We start from the raw sequence: 24,325 nt of genomic DNA, 5'->3' as shown, positions 1-24,325 counted from the left end.
AAGTTTAGTATTATTCTACAGCATATAAAGTGAATTAACATGGGGATATACCAAATAGAAATCTAAATTTTGAAATATTTGAAATTGAAGCATTTGAGTAACTTATCTGTGAAAGGTCCAAGGAGATGCTCTCCTACCAACCCTACTAAATTTGTTTCCTTTCTAGGCCTCACTGAACCATAAGTGTTTTCATCAAAAAGGAGCAGAGTGGCAGGTCCAAACTATATACCTGATAACTTTAGGATTAAAGGGAAAGATACAGTGTACCATTGCCTCCCTGCTTTTATTGTCATTTAAAGTTTCATCTTCATGGTGAGTGATTCTGTAGCCAAGTTTGTGACCACCCAATGAACTATATAGCTGCTGTATGTCCTGCAGAGCTCATCCAGAATAGAATGTTCTTGATCAAAATGAGAGTGCTAGAAAGCTCATGAGGCTACAAAGAAAAGTATATTCCAATTTGGGATGTTATTAAGATAATTAGGCAGCCCACTCTACTCCCAAGAGAAGAATGACCAATTTAATCTGTTGTCACCAAGGGGTTTACAGCTTAAGGCCTTTTCTGTAAAAATTAAAATGCACTCATAAAAGAATAAAAAACAGCAAGGTCAAGTCAAGGTTTTATCTAGTGTTAGGAACATTTAGATTAGATTACTCTGTGTGTGTATATATATATATACTTTTATTTTTACATTGTAGAGATAGATAGCATGTAAATGAACATAGGTATTAAGCCATAGAGAAGAATTACTATGCACCTGATGAAAAGAATCAGGATTTGTGTAACACAGTAAACACATTCTTGTGGACCAGATGGCAATTACGTATACATACAAGGCAAGTACTGAGAAGTACCAAAAACATCTTTGATGCCGTCACTTTAAAAAAAAAAAAAAGTGTCATCTATCATCTGGATACTAAATCAAAGCTAAGGCCAGGCACAGTGGCTCACCCCTGTAATCTCAGCACTTTGGGAGTTCAAAACCAGCTTGGATGACATGGCAAAACCCCATCTCTACAAAAAGATACAAAAATTAGGCAGGCATGGAGGCACACGCATGTGGTCCCACCTACTCTGGAGGCTGAAGTGGGAGGCTCACCTGAGCTTGGGAGGTCAAGGTTGCAGTGAGCCATGATTGTGCCACTGCACTCCAGCCTGGGTGACAGAATGAGACCCTCCCAAAAAAGAAAAAAAAAAAAAAAAGCTGGAAGGCTATACTAAATAGGTCACTTTCCTCTATTTTTCCAACTTTTAGAAATTCAAATTTATTCAAAAGTTTGACATATACAATTCCATAACTACTATTTCATCTTCAATCTACAGAATTAGCTTTAAGCAACTTTAAAGCTTGAGCTCCTTCTGAATTTCCCAAAGTGTTTCTGCACTCTTTTGCAAGCAGGCCTCCTCTTCAAGAGTCAGTTTTACTTTTATGAGGTCTGTGATACCATTCTCTCCCAGGATACATGGGACACTAAGGAATATGTCTTCATTTATTCCATAGAGGCCCTGAAAGTAAAGACTTAAAAATTATTCCTTTTTTAACTTTTAACAAAGTTCTGCAATATGAGAAACAACAGTTGGGAGGTGAATGAATAACAGATTGGTATAGTACGAACTATGGCAGAGTACCAAGGCAGAGAACTTTTTTTTTTTTTTTTTTTTGAGACGGACTCTTGCTCTGTCGCCCAGGCTGGAGTGCAGTGGCACGAGCTCGGCTCACTGCAAGCTCCGCCTCCCGGGTTCGCGCCATTCTCCCACCTCAGCCTCCCAAGTAGCTGGGACTACAGGCACACACCACCACGCCCGGCTTTTTGTATTTTTAAGTAGAGAGGAAGTTTCACCGTGTTAGCCAGGATGGTCTCGATCTCCTGACCTCATGATCCGCCCACCTCGGCCTCCCAAAGTGCTGGGATTACAGGCGTGAGCCACCGCGCCTGGCCGACAGAAAACAATTTAAAACATAATTAGACATATTTATTGTTCAGTTTCAACCCACCATCTCTCCATATAGGCCCCAGCCTCCTGCCATGTTTGCTGGGGCTCACCCTTCTTTCCTCATCTCCTTACTCCATACCACTTCCTATCAGGAGACCACTTCAAAATTCCTATGACTTTGTTTCCAGTGATCTAGATCTGTCTTGTTTTATAACCTCTCCCATTTAGACTAGCAGAGGGATCTCACCCATGCCCCAACTCCCCTTTCCCCAGGAGACTAACTGCTAATTATTTTGTGTCTAGTGCTGCTTTCCTAGATCTCATCATTGGACATAACTGAAACTGTAAGAGAACAACTCCAAAGGTACCAAGGTCTGCCCATAGTGGTTCCCAATGTTTCTAGATACTGGTAGAGTCAGTTCACTTAGTTAAATAATAAAGATGCCAAAACACTTACTTTTATCTAATAAAAAGAAATGTCACACTAGACCAGGACAAAGGTCTACAAAGATAGGCTCTTTCCCCAATCTCCCCACTCTTCAGCAGCAAAGAACAGACTTCAGGAAGAGAGGTGCTTCCCACGAGATCAAACCCAAAACCAGAGTGCCTCAAAAATGTTCTTTACCCCTATTTTATGTTGAAGTTAATGATTTTTCGAACATGAATGTCCTACCTTACTTAGGGTAGAAACTGGATGCACTCTCCTAAGATTCTTCAAAATACTTTCTGTTAAATCAGCTACAGATAGGCTAATGCCCCAAGAAGTATAACCTTTCATTTTGACCATCTCATAGCCACTGTAGATAGAAGAAACCATAAACATAAGTTAGTTGAGATGCACTTGTCATTGAACTTCCACTTTGTAGCAACGTATCTAACAATGCCACAAAACTGCAGTGACTCCATCAACAACTTCTAGAAATTACTTGTAGTATGTATGCATTTTTTCTTTCTTTTTTTCTTTTTTTTTTAAGTCTTGCTCTGTCACCCAGGCTGGAGGGCAGTAGTGTGATCTCGGCTCACTACAACCTTCACCTCCCAGGTTTAAGCAATCTTCCCTCCTCAGCCTCCTGAGTAGCTGGGATTACAAGCATGCGCCACCATGCGTGGCTAATTTTTGTATTTTTAGTAGAGACGGGGTTTCACCACGTTGGCCAGGCTGGTCTCATACTCCTGATCTCAAGTGATCCACCTACCCTGGTCTCCCAAAGTGCTGGGATTAGAGGCATGAGGCATGAGCCACCACGCCCGGCCATATATATGCATTTTTGAGAGAGGGTCTCAGCTGGAGTGCATTGGCATCATCAGAGCTCACCTCGACCTCCTGGGCTCAAGCAAGCCACCATATGCTCAGCTAATTTTTTATTTTTTTTTGTAGAGATAGGGTCTCCCTATGTTGCCCAGGCTGGTCTCATACTCCTGGGCTCAAGTGATCCTCCCACACCTCAGCAGAGATGGGGTCTCCCTATGTTGCCCAGGCTGGTCTCATACTCCTGGGCTCAAGTGATCCTACCACCTCAGCTTCCCAAAGTGCTGGGATTATAGGCATGAGCCACCATGCCCTGCCACAGTGGTTAAACATTAGAGTTACAAGTACAGAGATGCAGAAATTAATATGGAATCAATTCCAGCACTACAATAAACACTATATAGCAAGTGTTTGAAAAAATACATTGTCAGTCAACAAGTGAGCCCCTACCATGTGCTCAATACTGGGTTAGGCTCAGGAATAAGCAACACAGAATCAGTTCCTGACTGTTGAAGAATTTATAATCTGGTGAATATGATCACACAGAAAAGCAGAAGTGCAAATAAAAATATGGGAAATACAACAACCTATATTTAAGGGACTAATCTCAACCTTCTAACAGAGTTCAGGCTCACAACTTCTAAGGTACTGAAAATGTGAAACTAGCATATTACCTGGAAATCACTTTTTTGTGGACATTTTCCCACTGCTCAGGATCTTTATCAGTTCCTATATCTGGGTTCAGATCCTTCAGAGGGACGCCAGCAATGTTCACACCACTCCACACAGGAACTAAGAAAGAGATACCCAAAATCCCACTTCTTACATGGTATTAGCAGGGTTTTGGTTTTTGACCTCAGCAAAACTGTTATAATTGCCCTGAGTGATTTCCAACTAGGAATGTTCCGGTATCTGAGCCCCACTCCAGATATTCTAAATCTAGATCTCCACAGATGGGGATCCACAATTCTATTATCTTGGCAAAGATTCTCCAAATAAGAAAATTGCAGTTTTAAACTTTCCACTAGGAAATTTTAGTTTTTCTCCCTTTAAATCTTTTTCCATAGCCAAGGTTTACATTAAATAGATTTCGAAGGTTTTTAGCCAGAAGACACTAAGGGGGGACAAAAAGACTGCTATTACCACAGCACTCTTTCTCTTCCTTCTTATATTCTTCAGTTATACCCATCCCTTAATCTGAAGACTGCCTATTACATGAAGTACACTGCTGACCTTTCTGAACTAGAGTGTCCCAAATTAAATACAAACTATATCATGTTACTTAGTTCTCTATTTAAGAAAAGCGTTATAATCCTAGCCATCCATATGTAGGATTATAGTATCAATCTCACATTTTTCAAATCTGTATTTTTTGTTGGTTATTTTAAAAATAAGTGTGGTAAAAATTAAACACTACTAAAAGGGCCTAAAGTGGAATAAAGTCTTTTCTCCCCTCCCAGGAGCTACTTTACATTAAATGTCTGTATGATTGATAGGAAATAGATATTTCAGAGGCTCAATCGTGCCTCAGGCTTACCGCTTGAGTCGCCATGCTCTCCAAGGATCAGCCCATGACAGCTTTCAGAGTGGATGCCAAGCCTTTGCCCAATAAAGTAACGAAAACGAGCAGAGTCCAGATTACAACCACTTCCAATAACACGGTTTTTGGGAAATCCACTCAACTTCCAGGCTACATAAGTTAAGATATCCACTAAGAAGAAAAAGTTCATATCAAGAAATGTCCTCATCTACAAGGATATGTTTTTTAGATTTACCTAACTTAAAACTAGTAAATCTGATGTTTTGTGGAGGGGGCAAGAAACATGGTTCTCTATCCAACCCCAGCTATACGCCAACTCTTAAGAATATCTACCAAATAGAAGTAATGAAAAACCTTTTTGTTGATACTTTGCATAGCTTGGTATGCAGAAACACAGAATGTTCACTCCACAGAAAATTCTGAAATATGAATAAACAAATACTCTCATCAAGTCTTTCAAATAATTTTGCTTAGAGAATAACCCATTTTCAACAAAAAGCATAGTTGGGAAGAGAGGGATGAGTGCAGTGGCTCACATCTGTAATCTTTAGTAGAGGTGGGGTTTCACTATGTTGGCCAGGCTGGTCTCAAACTCCTGACCTCAGGTGATCCACCTACCTTGGCCTCCCAAAGTGTTGGGACTACAGGCGTGAGCCACCGTGCCTGGCCTAGTTTATATTCTTTAATGCATTTTTAAAACAAAGATTTTTTAAAAATCAATGACAAATGTTATTTTAACCATAAAATAGAAGGAAGCAAAGAGCATTGAATAGTAGGAAAAAATTATTTTTTTAATAGAGACAGGGTCTTGCTGTGCTGCCCAGGCTGATCTAACTCCTGGCCTCAAGCAATCCTCCTGCCCCAGCCTCTCAAAGTGCTGGGATTACAGATGAGTGACCATGCCCAGCCTAAAAAATATATTTTTTTAAAACAGCATCAGAGGCCAGGTGCAGTGGCTCACGCCTGTAATCCCATTACTTTGGGAGGCCGAAGCCCGTGGATTACCTGAGGTCAAGAGATTGACACCATCCTGGCCAACATGCTGAAACCCCGTCTCTATTAAAAATAAAAAAATTAGCCGGGCATGGTGGTGCGCGCCTGTAGTCCCAGCTATTTGGGAGACTGAGGCAGGAGAATTGCTTGAACCTGGGAGGTGGAGGTTGCAGTGAGCCGAGATCGTGCCACTGCACTCCAGCCTAGCAACAGCAAGACTCCGTCTCAAAAAAAGAAAAGAAAAGAAACATACGTCATCACCAGGCGTGGTGACTCACGCCTGTAATCCCAGCATTTTGGGAGGCCGAGGCGGGTGGATCACGAGGTCAGGAGTTTAAGACCAGCCTGGCCAACGTGGTGAAACCCCATCTCTACTAAAAATAAAAAAATTAGCCAGGCGTGGTGGTGGACACCTGTAATCCCAGCTACTCGGGAGGCTGAGGCAGAAAATTGCTTGAACCCGGGAGGTGAAGGTTGCAGTGAGCCGAGATCACACCATTGCGCTCCAGCCTGGGCGACAGAGCAAGACTCCGTCTCAAAAAAAAAAAAAAAAAAAAAAAAGAGAAAGAAAAATACTTAAAGAAGAAGTTTCACCCCAGAAATGCAAAGGTGGTTCAATATCAAAAAATCTGTCAACATATTACATCAGATGAGATTTAAAGAAAAAGATAGATATGATCATTTTAACTGTAGAAAAACTCATTCAGGGATTAAAAAAATAAAACTGAATCTAGGAACAGAAGGAAACTGCTTTTTATCTTAAAAAGGTATCTATCAAAATCCAAAGCAAACATACATTATGAAGAAAACTTAGAAGCCTTTTCATTAAAGTCAGAAACAAGACAAGGATACCCACTATCACTGTTTCTATTTAACATTATACTGGAGAGTCTTCTAGGTTATGCAATAGGACAAGGGAGAAAAAAACTACGAAGAATAAACCAAGGCCAGACACGGTGGCTCACACCTGTAATCCCAATTCTTACAGGGAGGCTGAGGTGGGAGGATCATTTGAGACTTGGAGTTTGAGACCAGCCTGGGCAACATAACAAGACCTCGTCTCTACAAAATGTAAAAAGTAGCCAAGTGTGGTGGCATGCACCTTTAGTCCCAGTACTTGGGAGGCTGAGACAGGATCACTTGAGCCCAGGGGTTCAAGGTTACAATGAGCTATGGTTGTGCCACTGCACTTCAGCATAGGTAACAAAGCAAAAGCCTGTATCTATCTATCTATCTGTCTGTCTGTCTGTCTGTCTACCTACCTACCTTCATCTATCAATTAGTTTTTATAAACAGACCAAAGTCCTTATTTGGAGATGGTAGAATTATCTAATAGAAAACTGCTAATGCCTACTTGCCTGGGACTTTGAGGAGCTACTATATGAGCAATTATTTTGTTTACTAAAACTGAATACCTTGCTATCTCTTTGATACATGCTTACAAAGCCTGGGTAAAAATGGTATAAATTACTTTTGAACCACCTCTACATTCTGAGGGCTTCAGCAGGGCAACGAAGAGGTGTTCTATGTATAGAATTTGCAATATCAAAAATAAGAAAATACTCGTAAGTGAGGAAATGTGTTGGGTTTTTTTTTTAAGTGTAGTAGGACAATATTTCACAAATCATTCTACAAAGTGATTGTCCTGCTATTTCTGCAGTTTCAAAATAGGTGGTTTTTAGAGCCATTCACATAAATTTCCATTAATGAAGTCAAAATTATTTGGGGAAAAACAGGTAAGGTAAAGAGTTCACTTTCATATTATTTGAATTAAACCTGTTTTATTTTCTTACAGGCTCAGTCTTTAAGTAATAAAGTAGCAGCTTTCAAGTAAATGAAGTGTCTAAAATAAATATTGATTCAACTCTTATTTGAAAAATCTATTTGTTCTTGTTTTAGATGATTAGAATAGTATTTTAGGCATTTGTTGGTACCTTTTCCATTTGGTTGAACTTTTAACTTAGCTTTATGTAATAACTCATACTTTAAAAATAATAAATGCATCAAATTCTATCCTAAACATATGAAGACAATTTAAGATTCAGAATCCTGTAGTGGATCTCTGTGAAGGACATAATTTCTAATTTGTCTTTTTTGTAAATCCATATTTTTTATGGCAGATTTAAGTACTCAAATAGTAGAAATTAGATACTTTAAAAAGATATGAAGATGACATATTTTGTCCTCTGAAACAGTGTTTTCTAAACAGGTAATATTTCCATTAATGTAAAAGTTAGAGCTTCTGTTCCCTGTTTAATATCCATTGATGGTAAAAACTGATACTGAAACAGTCTGATCATACCACTATTTTAAATGGTAAGCATTCATTCTAATACCTGAGATGGAGAGAAGTATGGTAGAAATGTCTTTAAGTTTCCTCATACATAAAGCTGTCAAGTGAAGAACCTCGGTTAGTCATGCTGGGCCTTAAGAGGTTCGTCAACTGCCACTGAAACTCAAGGGGATTGGGGGACCTCTGCCAGGCCCTGGGTCTGGAACAGAGAATGTGACCTGTTTTAATTGGTAAACTGAAAACAGAGCAAGTAACTCAGCTGTGTCCCAGGGTACCCAACCACATTTTCTAGGTAAATGACTATAGATTTGAAGAAAAGGTTAAACTTTTCCTAAATCTTTGATCTTCAATTGTTTAGGTTATCTTCCTATATTATTTTACATCCCCTCCCTTACCGTACTGCCCTCTAAATTTTCCATTTTCCACTTCCATTTGGTCATTTAGTTCATGTAAATAGTTACTGGAACTTTTTAATTTGTAAAAAAAAAAAATCCTAAATACTCTTAAATCAACAATTACAAACCTTCATAAGCCATTCTGGGTAGATTTTTGTTCTTTTGGAAAAAAATTTTTTTTTTTTTTTTTTTTAAATAGAGACAGGGTTTCACCATTTTGCCCAGGCTGGTCTTGAACTCCTGGGCTCAAGCAATCCTCCCGCCTCAGCCTCCCAAAGTTCTGGGATTACAGGTGTGAACCACCACGCCCAGCCTCATTCTGAACAGTTTTGAAATTAATACCTAGTATTTGTCATGTCTTGTGCTCCACATTTCCACAGTAATAAACTAAAATGCTATTTTAAAATAATGTCAACAGTGTGTTTTTGTAACTGAAATAAGATCTGTATGCAGGCGTGGCGGTTCACGTCTGTAATCCCAGCACTTCGGGAGGTCAAGGTAGGTAGATCACTTGAGGCCAGGAGTTCAAGACCAGCCTGGGCAACATGGCAAAACTCCAGCTCTACTGAAAATACAAGAATTAGCTGGGCATGATGGTGTGCGCCTGCAATCCCAGCTACTTGGGAAGCTGAGGCACGAGAATCACTTGAACCCAGGAGGCGGAGGTTGCAGTGAGCCAAGTTTGCGCCACTGCACTCCAGCCTGAGCAACAGAGCAAAACCCTCTCTCAAAAAAAAAAAAAAAAACTTCTAAAGTTTACAGTTTTACAATTCTACCACTACATGGACAAAATTATGCACTTAGGTAAGATAAATTAATATTTAACATAAATAAGAAACCCTTACTAATTGCTTGTTTTAATTTTTAAAATTTCACATTCATATCAGCATCATAAAATATCATATATAAACGAAAAGTCTGAAAATAGACTGCAGTAGGTCAGTTACTGAAAATAAAACACTGTTGAAATGTGGCCAGGCGCTGTGGCTCACGCCTGTAATCCCAGCACTTTGGGAGGCTGAAGTGAGTGGATCTCTTGGGGTTAGGAGTTTTGAGACCAGACTGGCCATCATGGTGAAACCCCGTCTCTACTAAAAATACAAAAATTAGCTGGGCGTGGTAGTGCACGCCTGTAATTCCAGCTACTTGGGAGGCTGAGGCAGGAGAATTGCTTGAACCCGGGAGGTGGAGGTGGCAGTGAGCCGAGATCACGCCACTGCACTCCAGCCTGGGCAACAGACCAAGACTCCATCTCAAAAAAAAAAAAAAAAAAAAGTGTGCTAGGTAAATAGGTAAATGTGAGTATTGCTATAAAGTTAGTAATGTTTAAAAAATAGCACCACAATCATCATAACTATTAATACATTTAGTTTTTATCCATGATTTGCCAAAATAAAAATTGGCACATCCTTGAAAGGGAGATTTCTAAAGGAACTTAAGAACTTCTAAAAGTGTCTCTGGTGATTCATTTAAATGATACTTACTTTTCCTGACCTTAAAACTCTGATTTGAACTTGCACTCCATTTTGTAGTGTTGCTACCTGTACATATTACACATGTGTGAAGCCCTTCCTCTACTACAGAACCACCAAAACCAGGCCTTGAGGACTGTGGAGACACGGGAGCTGCATCTGAAGGCAGTCCTGCATGGGAATCAGTACCTACGCCTGAGAAACCCCTCTCTACCCAGATTGCTCTCAGAACTGCCTTTTCTTTCACTAAAATTTTAGCTAAATATTATCATTCAGTGCCACACGGTGGCTCACGCCTATAATCCCAGCACCTTGGGAGGCCAAGGCAGGCAGATCATTTGATGCCAGGAGTTCAAGACCAGCCTAACATGGTAAAACCCCATCTGTACTAAAAATACAAAAATTAGCTGGGCATGGTGGCACATGCCTGTAATCCCAGCTACTTGGGAAGCTGAGGCATGAGAATTGCTTGAACCTGGGAGGCGGAGATTGCAGTGAGCCGATATTGCACCACTGCACTCCAGCCTGGGTGACAGAGAGAGACTCTGTCTCAAAAAAATAAATAAATATTATCATTCGGGGGGGAAAAAATCTTTCCTGAGTGGTATCAATTTTTGGTAGCTTAATACTAATTTAAAGTTGTCAGGTTTTTTTTTGTTTTTTTTGTTTTTGTATAAGAGTAATGAAGTTAATTGTTTCTCTTAACTTTTGAAGCACCTGAAATTTTGAAGATGGTTCTTAGTGAACCATTTTAACAGACTCACTAAAATAATGGAGAAGACTTTCTTCACATGGTTCTAATATCAGAATAAGTTTTCTAAATAGATATGGAAGATATATTTGATAGTGTGTACTATAACTGCATACACTGTCAAGCAAATACAGAACTAAGCTGTTAAATCATTTGAGATTGAGATTTTTTTATTTTTCCTTATTTTTACTGCTGTTAATGGCAGACAGCCAGTATATAAAACGTAGAAAGAGTATCCTCTGAATGTGCTTATTAGAAATATTAGTCAATAAATTAAATATTCTTTAATAGACTTCTGCCATAATGCATAGAGAAGCATCTTTTGCTAATGTGCACTTCTCAAATCTGTGGTGGGAGTGAGGTGGGCCAGTTAATGTTGCCAAGCAAGTGATGCTTAATTTGTTTTTCCTAATTTGTTATCATATAACCTTAATGACGCGGTACTTTGAGGGTAGAGGCGTTTTAGTGCAAATCAAAGTAGGTTGGGGATTCACTTAACACAAACAGTAAATGTGAACTTACTGTCCCCACAGACTTCAGTGCCCTGAACGGTTAGAGAAATTAATGAAGGAGCTCCACCAGGTGCCTTCACAACTCTGAGTCATATCAGAATCTCTCCACAGCTCTCCTTTCAAAAATGACACCGTGAGATTTCAGGATGTGAAAAAACTTACTGGAAAGTGTGTAAGAAAATATAAAATACTATTATACAATGTGATAATGTATCATCAGCTTGTTATTTTCAGTGTGCTTCCTTGTAGCGCCGGACTACCACTTCTGAATTTTGGATTTGGTATTTTTTTTAAAGAATCAAACTCTTAAAAGAGGAAATGCTTATACCAATAGCCTGTATGAAGCAAAATTTATGTGAACGCTAAAGATATGCATGCAGTTAAATATATAAATAAATCTCAATGCCATACAAAAAGAACTTTTGATAATCTATGAACTATTTTAAAAAAGAAAAAACAGCCTCAGACTTGTGGGACACCGTTAAACACACCAACATATATATGCATGTATGGTAGGACCAGAAGGAGGGGAGAGGAGCAGAAAATTATTCAAAGAAGTAACAGCTGAAACTTCCCAAATAGAAAAACATTATACATCCAAGACGGGTGCAGTGGCTCATGCCTGTAGTCCCAGCACTTTGGGAGGCTGAGGTGGGCAGATCAGTTCGGGTCAGGAGTTCAAGACCAGCCTGGCCAACATGGAGAAACCCCGTCTCTACTAAAAATACAAAAAGTTAGCCAGGAGTGGTGGTGGGTGCCCATAATCCCAGCTACTCAGGAGGCTGAGGCACAAGAACCACTTGAATCCAGGAGGCGGAGGTTGCAATGAGCCGAGATCATGCCACTGCACTCCAGTCTGGGCCACAGAGCAAGACTCCATCTCAAAAAAAGAAAAAGAAAAAACCTATACATCCAAGCTGCTCAATGAATTCCAAGTGGTATAAACTGAAAGACATTCACACTTCAACACATCATAGTCAAACTGTTAAAAGCCAAAGAGAAAATACTGGAAACAGCAAGAGAAAAACAACTTATTAAATACAAAAGAACCAAAATGAATCAGCAGTAATCCCTATCAAAATCCTTGCTGGTTTTACTTCAGAAATTGACAAGCTGATACATAAATTCATATGGAAATGCTAAAGATCCAGACAAGCAAAAAAAAAAAAAAAAAATATATATATATATATATATATATATATATATTTTTTTTTTTTTTTTTTTTGAGACAGTCTTGCCCTGTTGCCCAGGCTGGAGTGCAGTGGTGCGACCTCAGCTCACTGCAGCCTCTGCCTCCTGGGTTCAAGCGATTCTCTTGCCTCAGCCTCCCAAGTAGCTAGGATTACAGGTGTGTACCACCATGCCCAGCTAATTTTTGTATTTTTAGTAAAGATGGGATTTCGCCATGTTGGCCAGGCTGGTCTTGAACTCCTGACCTCAGGTGATCCACCTGGCTCAGCTCCCAAAGTGCTGGGATTACAGGTGTGAGCCACCACGCCTGACCCAAAATAATCTTAAAGAATAGTCAGAAGACTTAATACATCCTGATTTCAAAACTTACCACAAAGCTACAGTAATCAACATATTTATAAATACTACTATGGAGTTGAGCTTCATGATATATTAAGTTAAAAATGAAAGAAGATGGAGAAAAACGTATGTAGTAACAAAAAGCTGTAAACCATAAAAAGTGTAAATGGTTACCTATAAAAGGATAGAGGCTATAGGGGAAAGGGCACAGGGACAGAAGCTGGACCACTTTGAATAATTCCTGTTCTCTAGAATTGATGTTGGAGCCATGTGAATATTTTATAAAACTGTGAAACAAAAGTTAAATAGTTCTTCAGCATCGAAATTAAAATGAATAAACTTAATTATGCACTCACTGTTGGTCTGCACAGAGAAAAACTACTCCAAATAATTTTAGAATACAGTAATTTGAATATCCCTAAACTACTAAGCTCCAGACTCATAATCTCTAGCTGTTTGACATTTCCCCTTGAGTATCATTTCAGGTATCTTGATTTTTCCCCTCTATATGTAACATCCCTGCCTCCTTCCCTCACTGACTCCCACCCGATCAGTAAGTTTACCAACCCAGTTAAATGGAACTACCATCCCTTCAGTTACTCAAAGGAAAAAATCTCGAAGTTATTTTTTATTCCTCCCTTTCTCTCACTAGACATAATCTATCAGCAGTCCTGCACATTTTATCTCCGAAGTCTATTTTCAGTTTGTCCACCTTGTAAATGCACCAGTGAGGAGTCTAGTACAATTTTGGAGAGTCAGGCAGTAAACTATAGCCCTACTTTCACTTCTCAAACAGTAATTTGGAAAACAAACCTCAGCCTTTAGAATATAAACCTTGAACTCATATGATTAAGCATATTATCTTCCCATACACACTACTTTTTTTTTTTGAGACAGGGTCTGTCACCCAGGCTGGAGTGCAGTGGCGCAATCATGGCTCACTGCAGCCTTGACATCCCTGGCTGAAGCAGTCCTCCCGCCTCAGCCTCCTGAGTAGCTGGGACTACAGGAATGCTCCACCATGCCCCAGCCTCCTGAGTAGCTGGGACTACAGGAATGCTCCACCATGCCCTGATAATTTTTGTATTTTTTTGTAGAGATGGAGTTCTGTCATGTTGCCGAGGCCGTTCTCAAACTCCTGGATTCAAGCACTTCACCCACCTTGGGCTCCCAAAGTGCTGGGATTACAGGCTTCAGCCACTGCATCTAGCCTCACACTAGTATTTTTTAAAGTCATTATAGTATATACACTAATTACAACTGTGCAAAGTACATATTACACTAACAAAACAGAAAGAGATTCTGGAATTATATTGGTGGTTTACGATTTAATATTCATTAAATTCTTTTTCTCCTCAAAGTTACTAAACCCACCCCCAAAAACTCCTTCACTGAACAGTGAAAATAAAGCTGTCCTATGCAGCCATAAAAAAACAAAATCATGTCCTTTGCAGCAACATGGATGCAGCTGGAGATCATTATTCCAAGCTAATTAATGCAGGAACAGAAAACCAAATACTACATGTTCTCACTGTAAGTGGGAGCTAAACATGTGGGTGCACATGGACATAAAGATGGGAACAAATGACACTGGAGACTACTAGAGAGGGAGGGAGTGAGAGCAGCAAGGGCTGAAAAACTATTAGGTACTTTGCTCACTACCTGGGTGGCAGGATCAATCCTACCCCAAACCTCAGCATCACACAGTATACCCATGTAATGAACCTACACAGTGTACCCCCGAATCTAAAAGTTGAAAATTTAAAACAACAAAGCTGACCTGGATTAGTAACAATAAGCAGTTTGCAGTGAGGACTGTACTGGGTAATATTGGGAATCATTAATTTAAAGATGGATACATTTCGCTGGACTAAATCAAGGCGTGTTTCTCCTTTTTTCTGGCGTGCACCTGCTGTGATAATCACTAGATTGGAGTTTGCAGTGACCAGGTAATCTGAGGAAAGATTAGAATAAACAATCGATTATGAAAGAAAACATCTGGCATTTAAGTATACTTCCTGTTCACTTCAATCACCACACTATGTTTACCAAAGAGTGGGTTCCCTTAAATCTTCTAGTATGCCCAGACTACTTTTTAATTTCAGGAAATTAGCACTAAGTTTCCCTTGTAAATTTTTTTAAATAATAAAAAAAAAATGTAAGTCATGTGCAGTGGCTCACCCCTGTAATCCCAGCACTTTGGGAGGTCGAGGTAGGTCCATCACTTGAGGTTAGGAGTTCAGGACCAGACTGGCCAACATGGCAAAACCCCATCTCTACTAAAAATACAAAAATTAGCCAGGCACAGTGGCGGATGCCTGTAGTCCCAGCTACAGGGGAGACTGAGGCAGGAGAATCACTTGAACATGGAGGCAGTGAGCCAAGGTCACACCACGACACTCCAACCTGGGTGACAGAGCGAGACTCCGTTTCCAAAAACAAAAACCTCCTAAATTGGGTACAGTAGTGCACTCCTGTAGTCCCAGTTACTTGGAGGCTGAGACCAAGAGGATCACACACGAGCCCAGAAGTCCAAGTCCAGCCTGCGCCAACATAGCAAGACACTGCCTCAAAAACAAAACAAAACAAAAACAAAAACAAAAAACAAAAAAAAACCTCACCTCCTAAAATACCTTTTGTATTATTTAGATGAAGAGGTCAAAATATGGATTACTCTGGCAAGAATATTTAGAGATAGATGTGGTGTGAACAGACCTTTGAATAGCAAATTGTTGGCTCATTCGTTTGTTCAAATAATTATCTCCCAGGTGCCAAGTGAATAAAGTACCGTAGTGAAGAGCTTAGGCTTTGGAATCAAACAGAACTGAGTTCAAATCCCTACTCCATCACTTTTTTTTTTTTTTTTTTTTTGAGACAGAGTTTCACTCTTGTTGCCCAGGCTAGAATGCAATGGCACGATCTTGGCTCACCACAACCTCCACCTCCCAGGTTCAAGCGATTCTCCTGCCTCAGCCTCCTGAGTAGCTGGGGTTACAGGCATGCACCACCACGCCCGGCTAATTTTTATGTTTTTAATAGAGACAGGGTTTCTGTATGTTAGTCAGGCTGGTCTCGAACTCCCAACCTCAGGTGATCCACCTGCCTTGGCCTCCCAAAGTTCTGGGATTACAGGCATGAGCCACCGTGCCTGGTCCTATCACTTTTAATTAACCTTAGTTCAGAGGTACATCATCTCTAAAATAGAGTTGTGCTCAGGATTAAATTATATAAAGTGCTTGGGTCAATGTCTCACACACAATAGGCAGTCAGTTCATTGTAGCTGTCATGATAACTGCTGTTACTGCTGCTCACAAGGAACTCAGTCTGGTGCCGTGGGAAACCTTGCAAAGTACAACCCAAGGAATCTGAACACGTTATGAGAGTACAGAGTAGGGAGCAACCAGCCTTATCTATAAATACTGGGGAGGTCAAAAGAAATAAAGATGATTTTCTTAGATACTTGTTCATGTATATTAGAATATTTATAGTATTTAACTATGACATTAACCTTTGCTGGAGACAATATTTGGCATTTTCATAAAAGGGCTGCCATGTTGAAGATCCATTGTCTCACCCTTCAGTTTGCCTTCATCAACATCCACAAGGACAAGTTCATCACTCAAACCCTGAAAAACATTGTTAGTCCAATGGGTGTGAGTGTATCTCTTGATTAACTGGAGAATGAAAGAAAATTCTTATATTGGTGATCTATGTCTAGCTTGTGAATTATCAAAATCAAAGGAAACATAATAAATGATCTCATCATTTTGTCATGATATAAAAGTCTAAACCAGAAAAAATACAAGTTACAAAGAGGAGCATTTCAGCTCATCATGAGGAAAACAAAAATAGAAACTGCTTAGTAAATAGAACAATCTCTGAAAGTAGTGAACACCCCAATTTTCAATTTCAGCTGAGGCTGCACAGTGATAAAGTAGTGCTTCTGCTGAAGGAACTTCTCACCAGACCTTGAGCTTCTTGAGACTAGGAAGTCATTCATCCCCAGCCATCTGGTGCTTACTTATCATCCACCTGGCACAGAGGAGCTCAATAAAAGTTTTTTGAATAAATGGTATCTTAGTCCATTTTCTGTTCCTTATAACAGAATACATGAAACTGAGTACTTTATAAAGAAAAGGAATTTATTTCTTACAGTTATGGAGGCTGAGAAGTCCAAGGTCAGGGGGCTGCCATATGGTGAGGGCTTTCTTGCTGGAGGAGACTCTGCGGAGTCCCAAGGCAGCACAGGGCATCACGTGGCGAGGAGGCTGCGATTGCTAAATTCAGGTCTGTCTTCCTCTTCTTATAAAGCTACCATTCCCACTCCCCTGATAACCCATTCATCCATAGATTAATCCATGGCAGAGCCCTCATGACCCAGTCAACTCTTAAAGGCCCCACCTCTCAATACTGCCACATTGAGGATTAAATTTAAACGAGTTCCAGAGGGGACAAACATTCAAACCACAGCAAATGGATTAAAATATAGGGCTCCTTCCAACTCAAAAATATTTTAGTTCTATAATCAGACAGTTATTACCTACAGAAATCAATTCATACTATAATTTCTATGATGCTACTTTATATGTAAGAAAGGAGAGAAAATATACTTCTATTTGGAAAAAAAAAAAACACTAGAAATACAAGAAACTGATTCAAATAATTGCCTAAAGTGGATGCTAAGGAAAGATTGGATGGAAACCAGTATGACTTCTCCATGTATTTTTTTTTTTTTTTTTTTTGAGATGGAGTCTCTTGCTCTGTTACCCAGGCTGGAGTGCAGTGGTGCAATCTTGGCTCACTGCCACCTCCGCTTCCTGGGTTCTAGTGATTCTCCTGCCTCAGCTTCCTGAGTAGCTGGGATTACAGGCATGCACCACCATGCCCAGCTAATTTTGGGGTTTTTTTTTTTTTTTTTTTGAGACAGAGTCTCGCTCTGTTGCCCAGGCTGGAGTGCAGTGGCGTGATCACGGCTCACTGCAAGCTCCACCTCCCAGGTTCATGCCATTCTCCTGCCTCAGCCTCCCGAGTAGCTGGGACTACAGGCGCCCGCCACCACACCTGGCTAATTTTTTGTATTTTTAGTAGAGACAGGGTTTCACCGTGTTAGCCAGGATGGTCTTGATCTCCTGACCTAGTGATCCGCCCGCCTCTGCCTCCCAAAGTGCTGGGATTACAGGCATGAGACACCGCACCCGGCCAATTTTTTTGTATTTTTAGTAGAGACAGGGTTTCACCATGTTGGCCAGGCTGGTCTCAAACTCCTGACTTCAAGTGATCCATCTGCCCTGGTCTCTCAAAGTGCTGGGATTACAGGCACAAGCCTTAATCCGCGCCCGGCCTTGTATGTATCTTCCTGAATTTTACTTTTACTTTTTGTTTCTGAGACAGGGGCTTGCTCTGTCCCCCAGGTAGGAGTACAGTAGCATGATCATGACTCATTGCAGCCTCAACTTTCTCAGGCTCAGATGATCCTCCCACCTCAGCCTTCTGGGTAGCTGGGACAACAGGCGCCTGCCACCACATCACAGGTGCCTGCCACCACATCTGGCTAATTTTTGTATTTTTTGTAGACATGGGGTTTCACCATGTTGCCCGGGCTGGTCTCAAAGTCCAGGACTCAAGTGATCCGCCTGCCTCAGCCTACCAAAGTTACAAGCGTGAGCCCATGCCCAGCCTAGTTTTTTTTTGTTTTTGTTTTTGTTTTTGTTTTTGAGACGGAATCTTGCTCGTTGCCCAGGCTGGAGTGCAGTGGCACTATCTCAGCTCACTGCAACCCACACCTTCCCGGGTTCAAGCGATTTTCCTGCCTCAGCCTCCTTAGTAGCTGGGATTACAGGCGCCTGCCACCATGCCCGGCTAATTTTTTGTGTGTTTTTAGTAGAGACGGGGTTTCACCATGTTGGCCAGGCTGGTCTCAAACTCCTAACCTCATGATTTGCCTGCCATGGCCTCCCAAAGTGCTGGGATTACAGGCTTGAGCCACCGCACCCAGCCTTACTTTCAAATCTTGTAAATGTATTACCTTTTAACTACATATTCTTTTTATCTTTATTACATAATAAATTTTTCCTTGGAGGAAAAATAACGCCTTTGTGTTAGTGCTTAGAAGTAAATGATCAAGGTGGGACATGGTGGCTCACGCCTATAATCCCAGCACTTTGGGAGGCCAAGGTGGGCGGATCATGAGGCTCAGGAGTTCGAGACCAACCTGGCCAATATGGTGAAACCCTGTCTCTACTAAAAATACAAAAATTAGCTGGGCATGGGGGCACATGCCTGTAATCCCAGCTACTTGGGAGGCTGAGGCAGGAGAATCACTTGAACCTGGGAGGCGGAGGTTGCTGTGAGCTATCAGATTGACCATTGCACTGCAGCCTGTGCAACAGAGTGAGACTCCCTCTCAGAAAAAAAAAGAAAAGGAAAGAAATAACCAAGCATCCATAATTTAAGCACATATCCAATTCACATTGTTAGTGCTTTTTACCTTTTTTCTTTTTTGAGACAGGGTCTCACTTTGTCACCCAAGCTGGAGTACAGTGGCACATTCATGGCTCACTGCAGCATTAATCTCTTGGTCTCAGGCAAGCTTCCTGCCTCAGCCTCACAAGTAGCTAGTACTACTAGCATGTACCACCGCACCTGGCATTTTTTTTTTTTTTTTTTTTTTTTGAGACGGAGTTTCTGCTCTTGTTGCCCAGGGTGGAGTGCAATGGTGCGATCTTGGCTGACTGCAACCTCTGCCTCCCGGGTTCAAGCGATTCTCCTGCCTTAGCCTCCCAAGTAGCTGGGATTACAGATGCATGCCACCGTGCCCAGCTAATTTTTTATATTTTTAGTAGAGATGGGGTTTCACTATGTTAGCCAGGCTGGTCTCAAACTCCTGACCTCAGGTGATCCACCCGCCTTGGCCTCCCAAAGTGCTGGGATTACAGGTGTGAGCCACCGTGCCCGGCCACCTAGCCAATTTTTAATTTTTATTCATTTATTTATATTTTAGAGACAGGGTCTTGCTTTGTTGCCTAGGCTGGTCTCAAACTCCTAGGCTCAAGTGATACTACTGCCTTGGTCTCCCAAAGTGCAGGATTACAGGCATGAGCCACTGCCTGGATCCAGCCTGGATCTTTTTACTCTATTTGAATTACTGGAAATTCAAAGCCAAGCGCTTTACATTTTAAACTAGACTGTACAACTGATCAACCTAGAAGTCTAAGCTGCATTACAAGCAGCCAGGTAACTGAGGTCAACATCAACACTGATAAATCATGACAGTATGTAGCCGGGATATGATGTGATGAAAAGTGGCACTTTATTCCTATGTCTTCCTCCCCAAAACCCAAAACCTCGGTCTCGCCATTAAAAAAAACCCACCAAATTCCAAGAGAAAGGTGTTCTACAAAATACTTGACTAGTACTCCTCAGAATGCTCAGTCATCAAAAACAAGAAAAATCTAAAGAAACTGTCATAGCCTAGAGGAGCCCAAGGAGATACAGTGACTAAACGTCATGTGGTATCATCCTGGATGGGATCATGGAACAGAAAAAGGACATAGGTAAAAACTAAAGAAATCTGAGTAAAGTGTGGACTTTAGTTAAAGGTGATATGTCAATATCCATTCTTTCATCGTGACAAATGTACCACACTAAGGTATACAATATGTATTAGAGTTCTCTAGAGGGACAGGACTAATAGGATAGATGTCGATATGAAAGGGAGTTTACTAAGGAGTACTGACCCACATGATAACAATGTGAAGTCCCACAACAGGCCATTTGCAAGCCGAGGCGCAAGGAAGCCAGTCCAAGTCCCAAAACCTCAAAAGTAGGGAAGTCAACAGTGCAGCCTTCAGTCTGTAGCCAAAGGCCCGAGAGCCCCTGGCAAACCACTGGTGTAGGTCTCAGAGTTCAAAAGCTGAATAACTTGGAGTCTGATGTTTGAGGGCAGGAAGCATCCAGCACGAAAGAAAGATGAAGGCTGGAAGACTTAGCCAGTCTAGTCCTTCCACGTTCCTCTGCCTGCTTTTATCCTAGACGTGCTGGCAGCTGATTAGATGGTGCTCACCCAGATTGAGGGTGGGTTTGCCTCTCAGTCCTCGGACTCAAATGTTAATCTCCTTTCGCAACACCCTCACAGACACACCCAGGAACAATACCCTGCATCCTTCAATCCAATCAAGTTGACAATATTAACCACCACACCATACTAAGGTGTAATGTGGGGTATAAACTGTTATCCTTTCAATTTTTCTGTAAATCTAAAACTATTCTAAAAAATAAAGTCTATAAAAATATATCCTAACAATCTCTCTGGACTCTCTTTCCTTATTTATAAAAATGAAAGTAAACAGAATATCCCATCTTTATATTCACAATCCAGTGCATTCCATTTTAATGGGCATCTTTTAGCAATTCTTTCATCCAACTACTAAATATCAATTACAGGAGGCACTCTTCTAGATTCCAGATACAACACTAAAAGAAACAAAGTGGATCTCGCATTACACTAATTAAAGTTTATGTATTATGGTAAAACTCAGTAATTTTTAAAGACATTACTGTTTCTCTACAAGGTTCATACCACAAATTCCTGACAATAAATTCCTGAACAATTCATATTGAGAATTCCTTATCAGCAAGGAGTTTTTAGGCTATCACCACCTCCTTGAATGACAGAAGTTGCAGTGTCTAGGGCCAGGACAGGGAAAGATTAAAGTGAGCCTTAACCTGAGGCTTTATAGGGGGATTGTGTACCCTATTTCCTAAGATATACAAATGCCATCGTTAGCAACATACTAGAATTCAAGTTCTAGAAGCAGGAGTTGACTGGGAAGGCTCTGCTTCATACCTTTACAGCAGGGAGCACCACTGAGTTTGAACAATGGGTGCTACAGGTGGCATTTTAAGCCTCCAGAGGTAAGCCACCAGTGGAGCCTATAGATGCTCTTACATGCCCGGTGGGGCCTGTGCCTCCCATCACCAGTTGCAATGGAATGCACTCCTGCCCTTCTGTACTCCTATCCACCACCTCCACCTGAGATCTATCTAGGACCTCCCATCATGGATAGGGCCATGAAACAGGTGCAGCCCCATGGCACTGCCCTATCCTGGGCCCTGGAACCTCCCATCAGAAGCCCCAAAATTCCCTCCACTCCTGCAACCAAAGCCAAGCAGCAGCTGGCAGAGGTAGGAGTTCCAGGGATATGGCTCAGTCCCTCCCTGAATGGCCCTTCAAAGCAGAGGTGATAAATAAATCTTTTATTTCAAGCTTTTCTATATATATTACCTGTATACTTATCTATTCATGCAATTAGAGATAGTCTATTCCTTTTTTCTCCTCTAAAAAGTAGGTCTAATATTTACTTTCCAGGGTTGTAATATTGGATAATGCATACAAACATACTGTTATCATTATTACTGATGTTAAAAAAAATGTGTTGGGCAAAGCAAAGTGGCTCACATCTGTTATCTCAGCACTTTAGGAAGCCGAGACCTCCTGCTTGAGGCCAGGAGTTTGAGAGCAGTCTGGGCAATACGTGGAGGCCCCATCAAACAATCAATGAGTCACAGATGTGTTGGTTTTCACGTGTGTGTATTCTTCATTAGCAATGAGGACACTGCTGATAAAGGCATTACAATAGGTAGGACAAAATGAATCATGGGGAATTTGTATGGCTGGCAGGAGCAGCAGTTGGCTGCGGCTGCTGTCCTTAGTGCCATAAGGTCACTATGTCATCTAGATATGAAACCCAGAGGCAATCCTTTAAATCCAATGACTCATGCCAGGATTCAAGGTTATATAAAAGATGGCTTAAAACATTTTACAGATATTTCATTAATAAAAGTATAGCTCAAAGTGTCTTATGATTTATTAAAACTTTATGGTAATAAAGTTCATATCAGGGTAATATTCTTAGAAAGGGGTCAGAATCTTTTTTTGGCCTCTGTCTATAGCCATAAAACTTTATCAGCTGTATCAATACTAAGAACAGCTAAACACTAAAACTAACCTAACATGAATAAGGAACGAAGGGAAATAAAGATATACAGACTAGGAAATGGGAGAGAGATATTTAAATGAAAAAAGATTATTGTATTTGGTACTCGTAGGCTGCCTACCATCACTGACACGCTTGTATACTCTTTTCTGCCACCTATTTCTCCAGTTTGTTTTGTGAGCTGAGTTTCCAAATCAAGCAAAGGGGTACCTCATATTGTCATTACGTGAAAGTGAAATGTCAACATACTTTCACAGAGATGCTTCTAACCCACATGATATCATCATACAATTTTTAAAAAGGAGCGCCCTCTGGGTGAACAACTTAAAAAAGGGCACCTTTTCCTCTGATGCCCCTCACACTGGCTCCCCACTCACCACCTTGAACTGGACACAACCTGCACAACCATATGCTGTGGCCTCGCCTCCAACTGAGGTGAACCCTGTGGTGCAGAGCACACAACTTACTTTTAATAAGATGCTGATAGCACAAGCCACACCAACCGATCCAGTTCCTACAATGGAGATCTTATTGTGATGAATGGCCTCCTCTTCCGCGAAATTCTTAATAAGTTCACTCTTGATAGTTGCCATCTTGGAAACCTAACAGTGAAGACAAATTGCACAGCCATTTCCAAGACCTGGAATTGGAAATGGCTTGGAATTCCAAGACCTGCGGTGAGAGCGCGTATAGAGAACTCCTGGGCCCCTGTGTGGAAGGAGGTGCTGCAGACACACAAAAGACCGACAAATCTGACCAGCAAAGAAGCTGGGTAGGTTCTGGCCAGGCAGCTCAGCATCCATGAAGCGGACCAGGGGAAGGAGAAGGAAGCGTGAGTACAGTTAAGAGGAATTAAGAGAGAGAGAGGAAAGGAACAGGGGTTGCTCCACCAAACATGAAACTACAGCTGGGACGGCACTCCGTCCCGCAGCTGACCCCCTTTTCTCTCCCCTTTACCCTGCTTTTCCCCCAACCTCCAGTTCTCAGCTCCAGGACTGCGCCCGGGGTCCGCAGGTCCAGGTGAGAGGTACTTCTGGCCACACTCACAGGGGTGAAGGGCCACCCGCGCCCGAGCAGGTCACATGCCGCCTGGCGGAGACACAGAACCATCCTTGGGCAAAAACAATTCGCTCCCGCGGCGCCCGCTCTCTGGCTGCTCCCCAGGACTCTTGCAGCCCAGCTCATGGCCACTCACTCAAGAGGTGAAGAAAGAGAATGGAGGAAAGTGGCGTTAAAGCTCATCGAGGCACGAAGGAGATGAACCGCCGACTAACAGACGCCGGGTCACCCCCTTACTGCAGCTGCGCGGACCGCACCCAGCTCGTGCAGGCATCGCAGGTGTGATGCTTGGCAGGTGTGATGCTTGGCAGGTGTGATGCTTGGCAGGTGTGATGCTTGGCAGGTGTGATGCTTGGCAGGTGTGAGGCCAGAAGCGGGCTGTGAAGCACCGCGCCTGCGCCTCTGCCTGCCCGCCCCGCCCCCGCGTGCGGGTGGGCGGGCTGCGGTGTAGGTGGTTGGCCGGCTGCAGAAGGCGCACGAGGTGCTGCAGGCACAACGCAGTGCAGGGCCTCTGCTGTTGGGCGGAGTTGTTTGCCTAGAACCCATCCACCAGAGAGCCCAAGTAATTTTATTTCTAACCAAACCTTGTCTGGATGTATC

At 41.6% G+C, this 24,325-nt stretch overlaps 1 protein-coding gene across 1 annotated transcript; it reads right to left on the bottom strand.

The window, feature by feature from the left end:
- Positions 1–875: 875 nt before the first annotated feature.
- Positions 876–24,173, bottom strand: LDHAL6A (lactate dehydrogenase A like 6A). Its single transcript, XM_034932276.3, has 8 exons — positions 23,714–24,173; positions 23,134–23,268; positions 16,180–16,297; positions 14,452–14,625; positions 4,723–4,896; positions 3,860–3,977; positions 2,610–2,733; positions 876–1,507 (listed from the first exon to the last, which is right to left on the bottom strand). Exons 1-8 carry the CDS (start codon positions 23,849–23,851, stop codon positions 1,343–1,345), a joined length of 1,146 nt encoding a protein of 381 aa, XP_034788167.1. The 5' UTR covers positions 23,852–24,173; the 3' UTR covers positions 876–1,342.
- Between the last annotated feature and the right edge of the window lie 152 nt (positions 24,174–24,325).

The sequence above is a fragment of the Pan paniscus genome, chromosome 9, assembly GCF_029289425.2.
Source record: "Pan paniscus chromosome 9, NHGRI_mPanPan1-v2.0_pri, whole genome shotgun sequence".
NCBI lineage: Eukaryota > Metazoa > Chordata > Mammalia > Primates > Hominidae > Pan > Pan paniscus.
The sequence above is the reverse complement of the archived record's forward strand: the minus strand, read 5'-3'. Positions and strand labels throughout refer to the sequence as shown.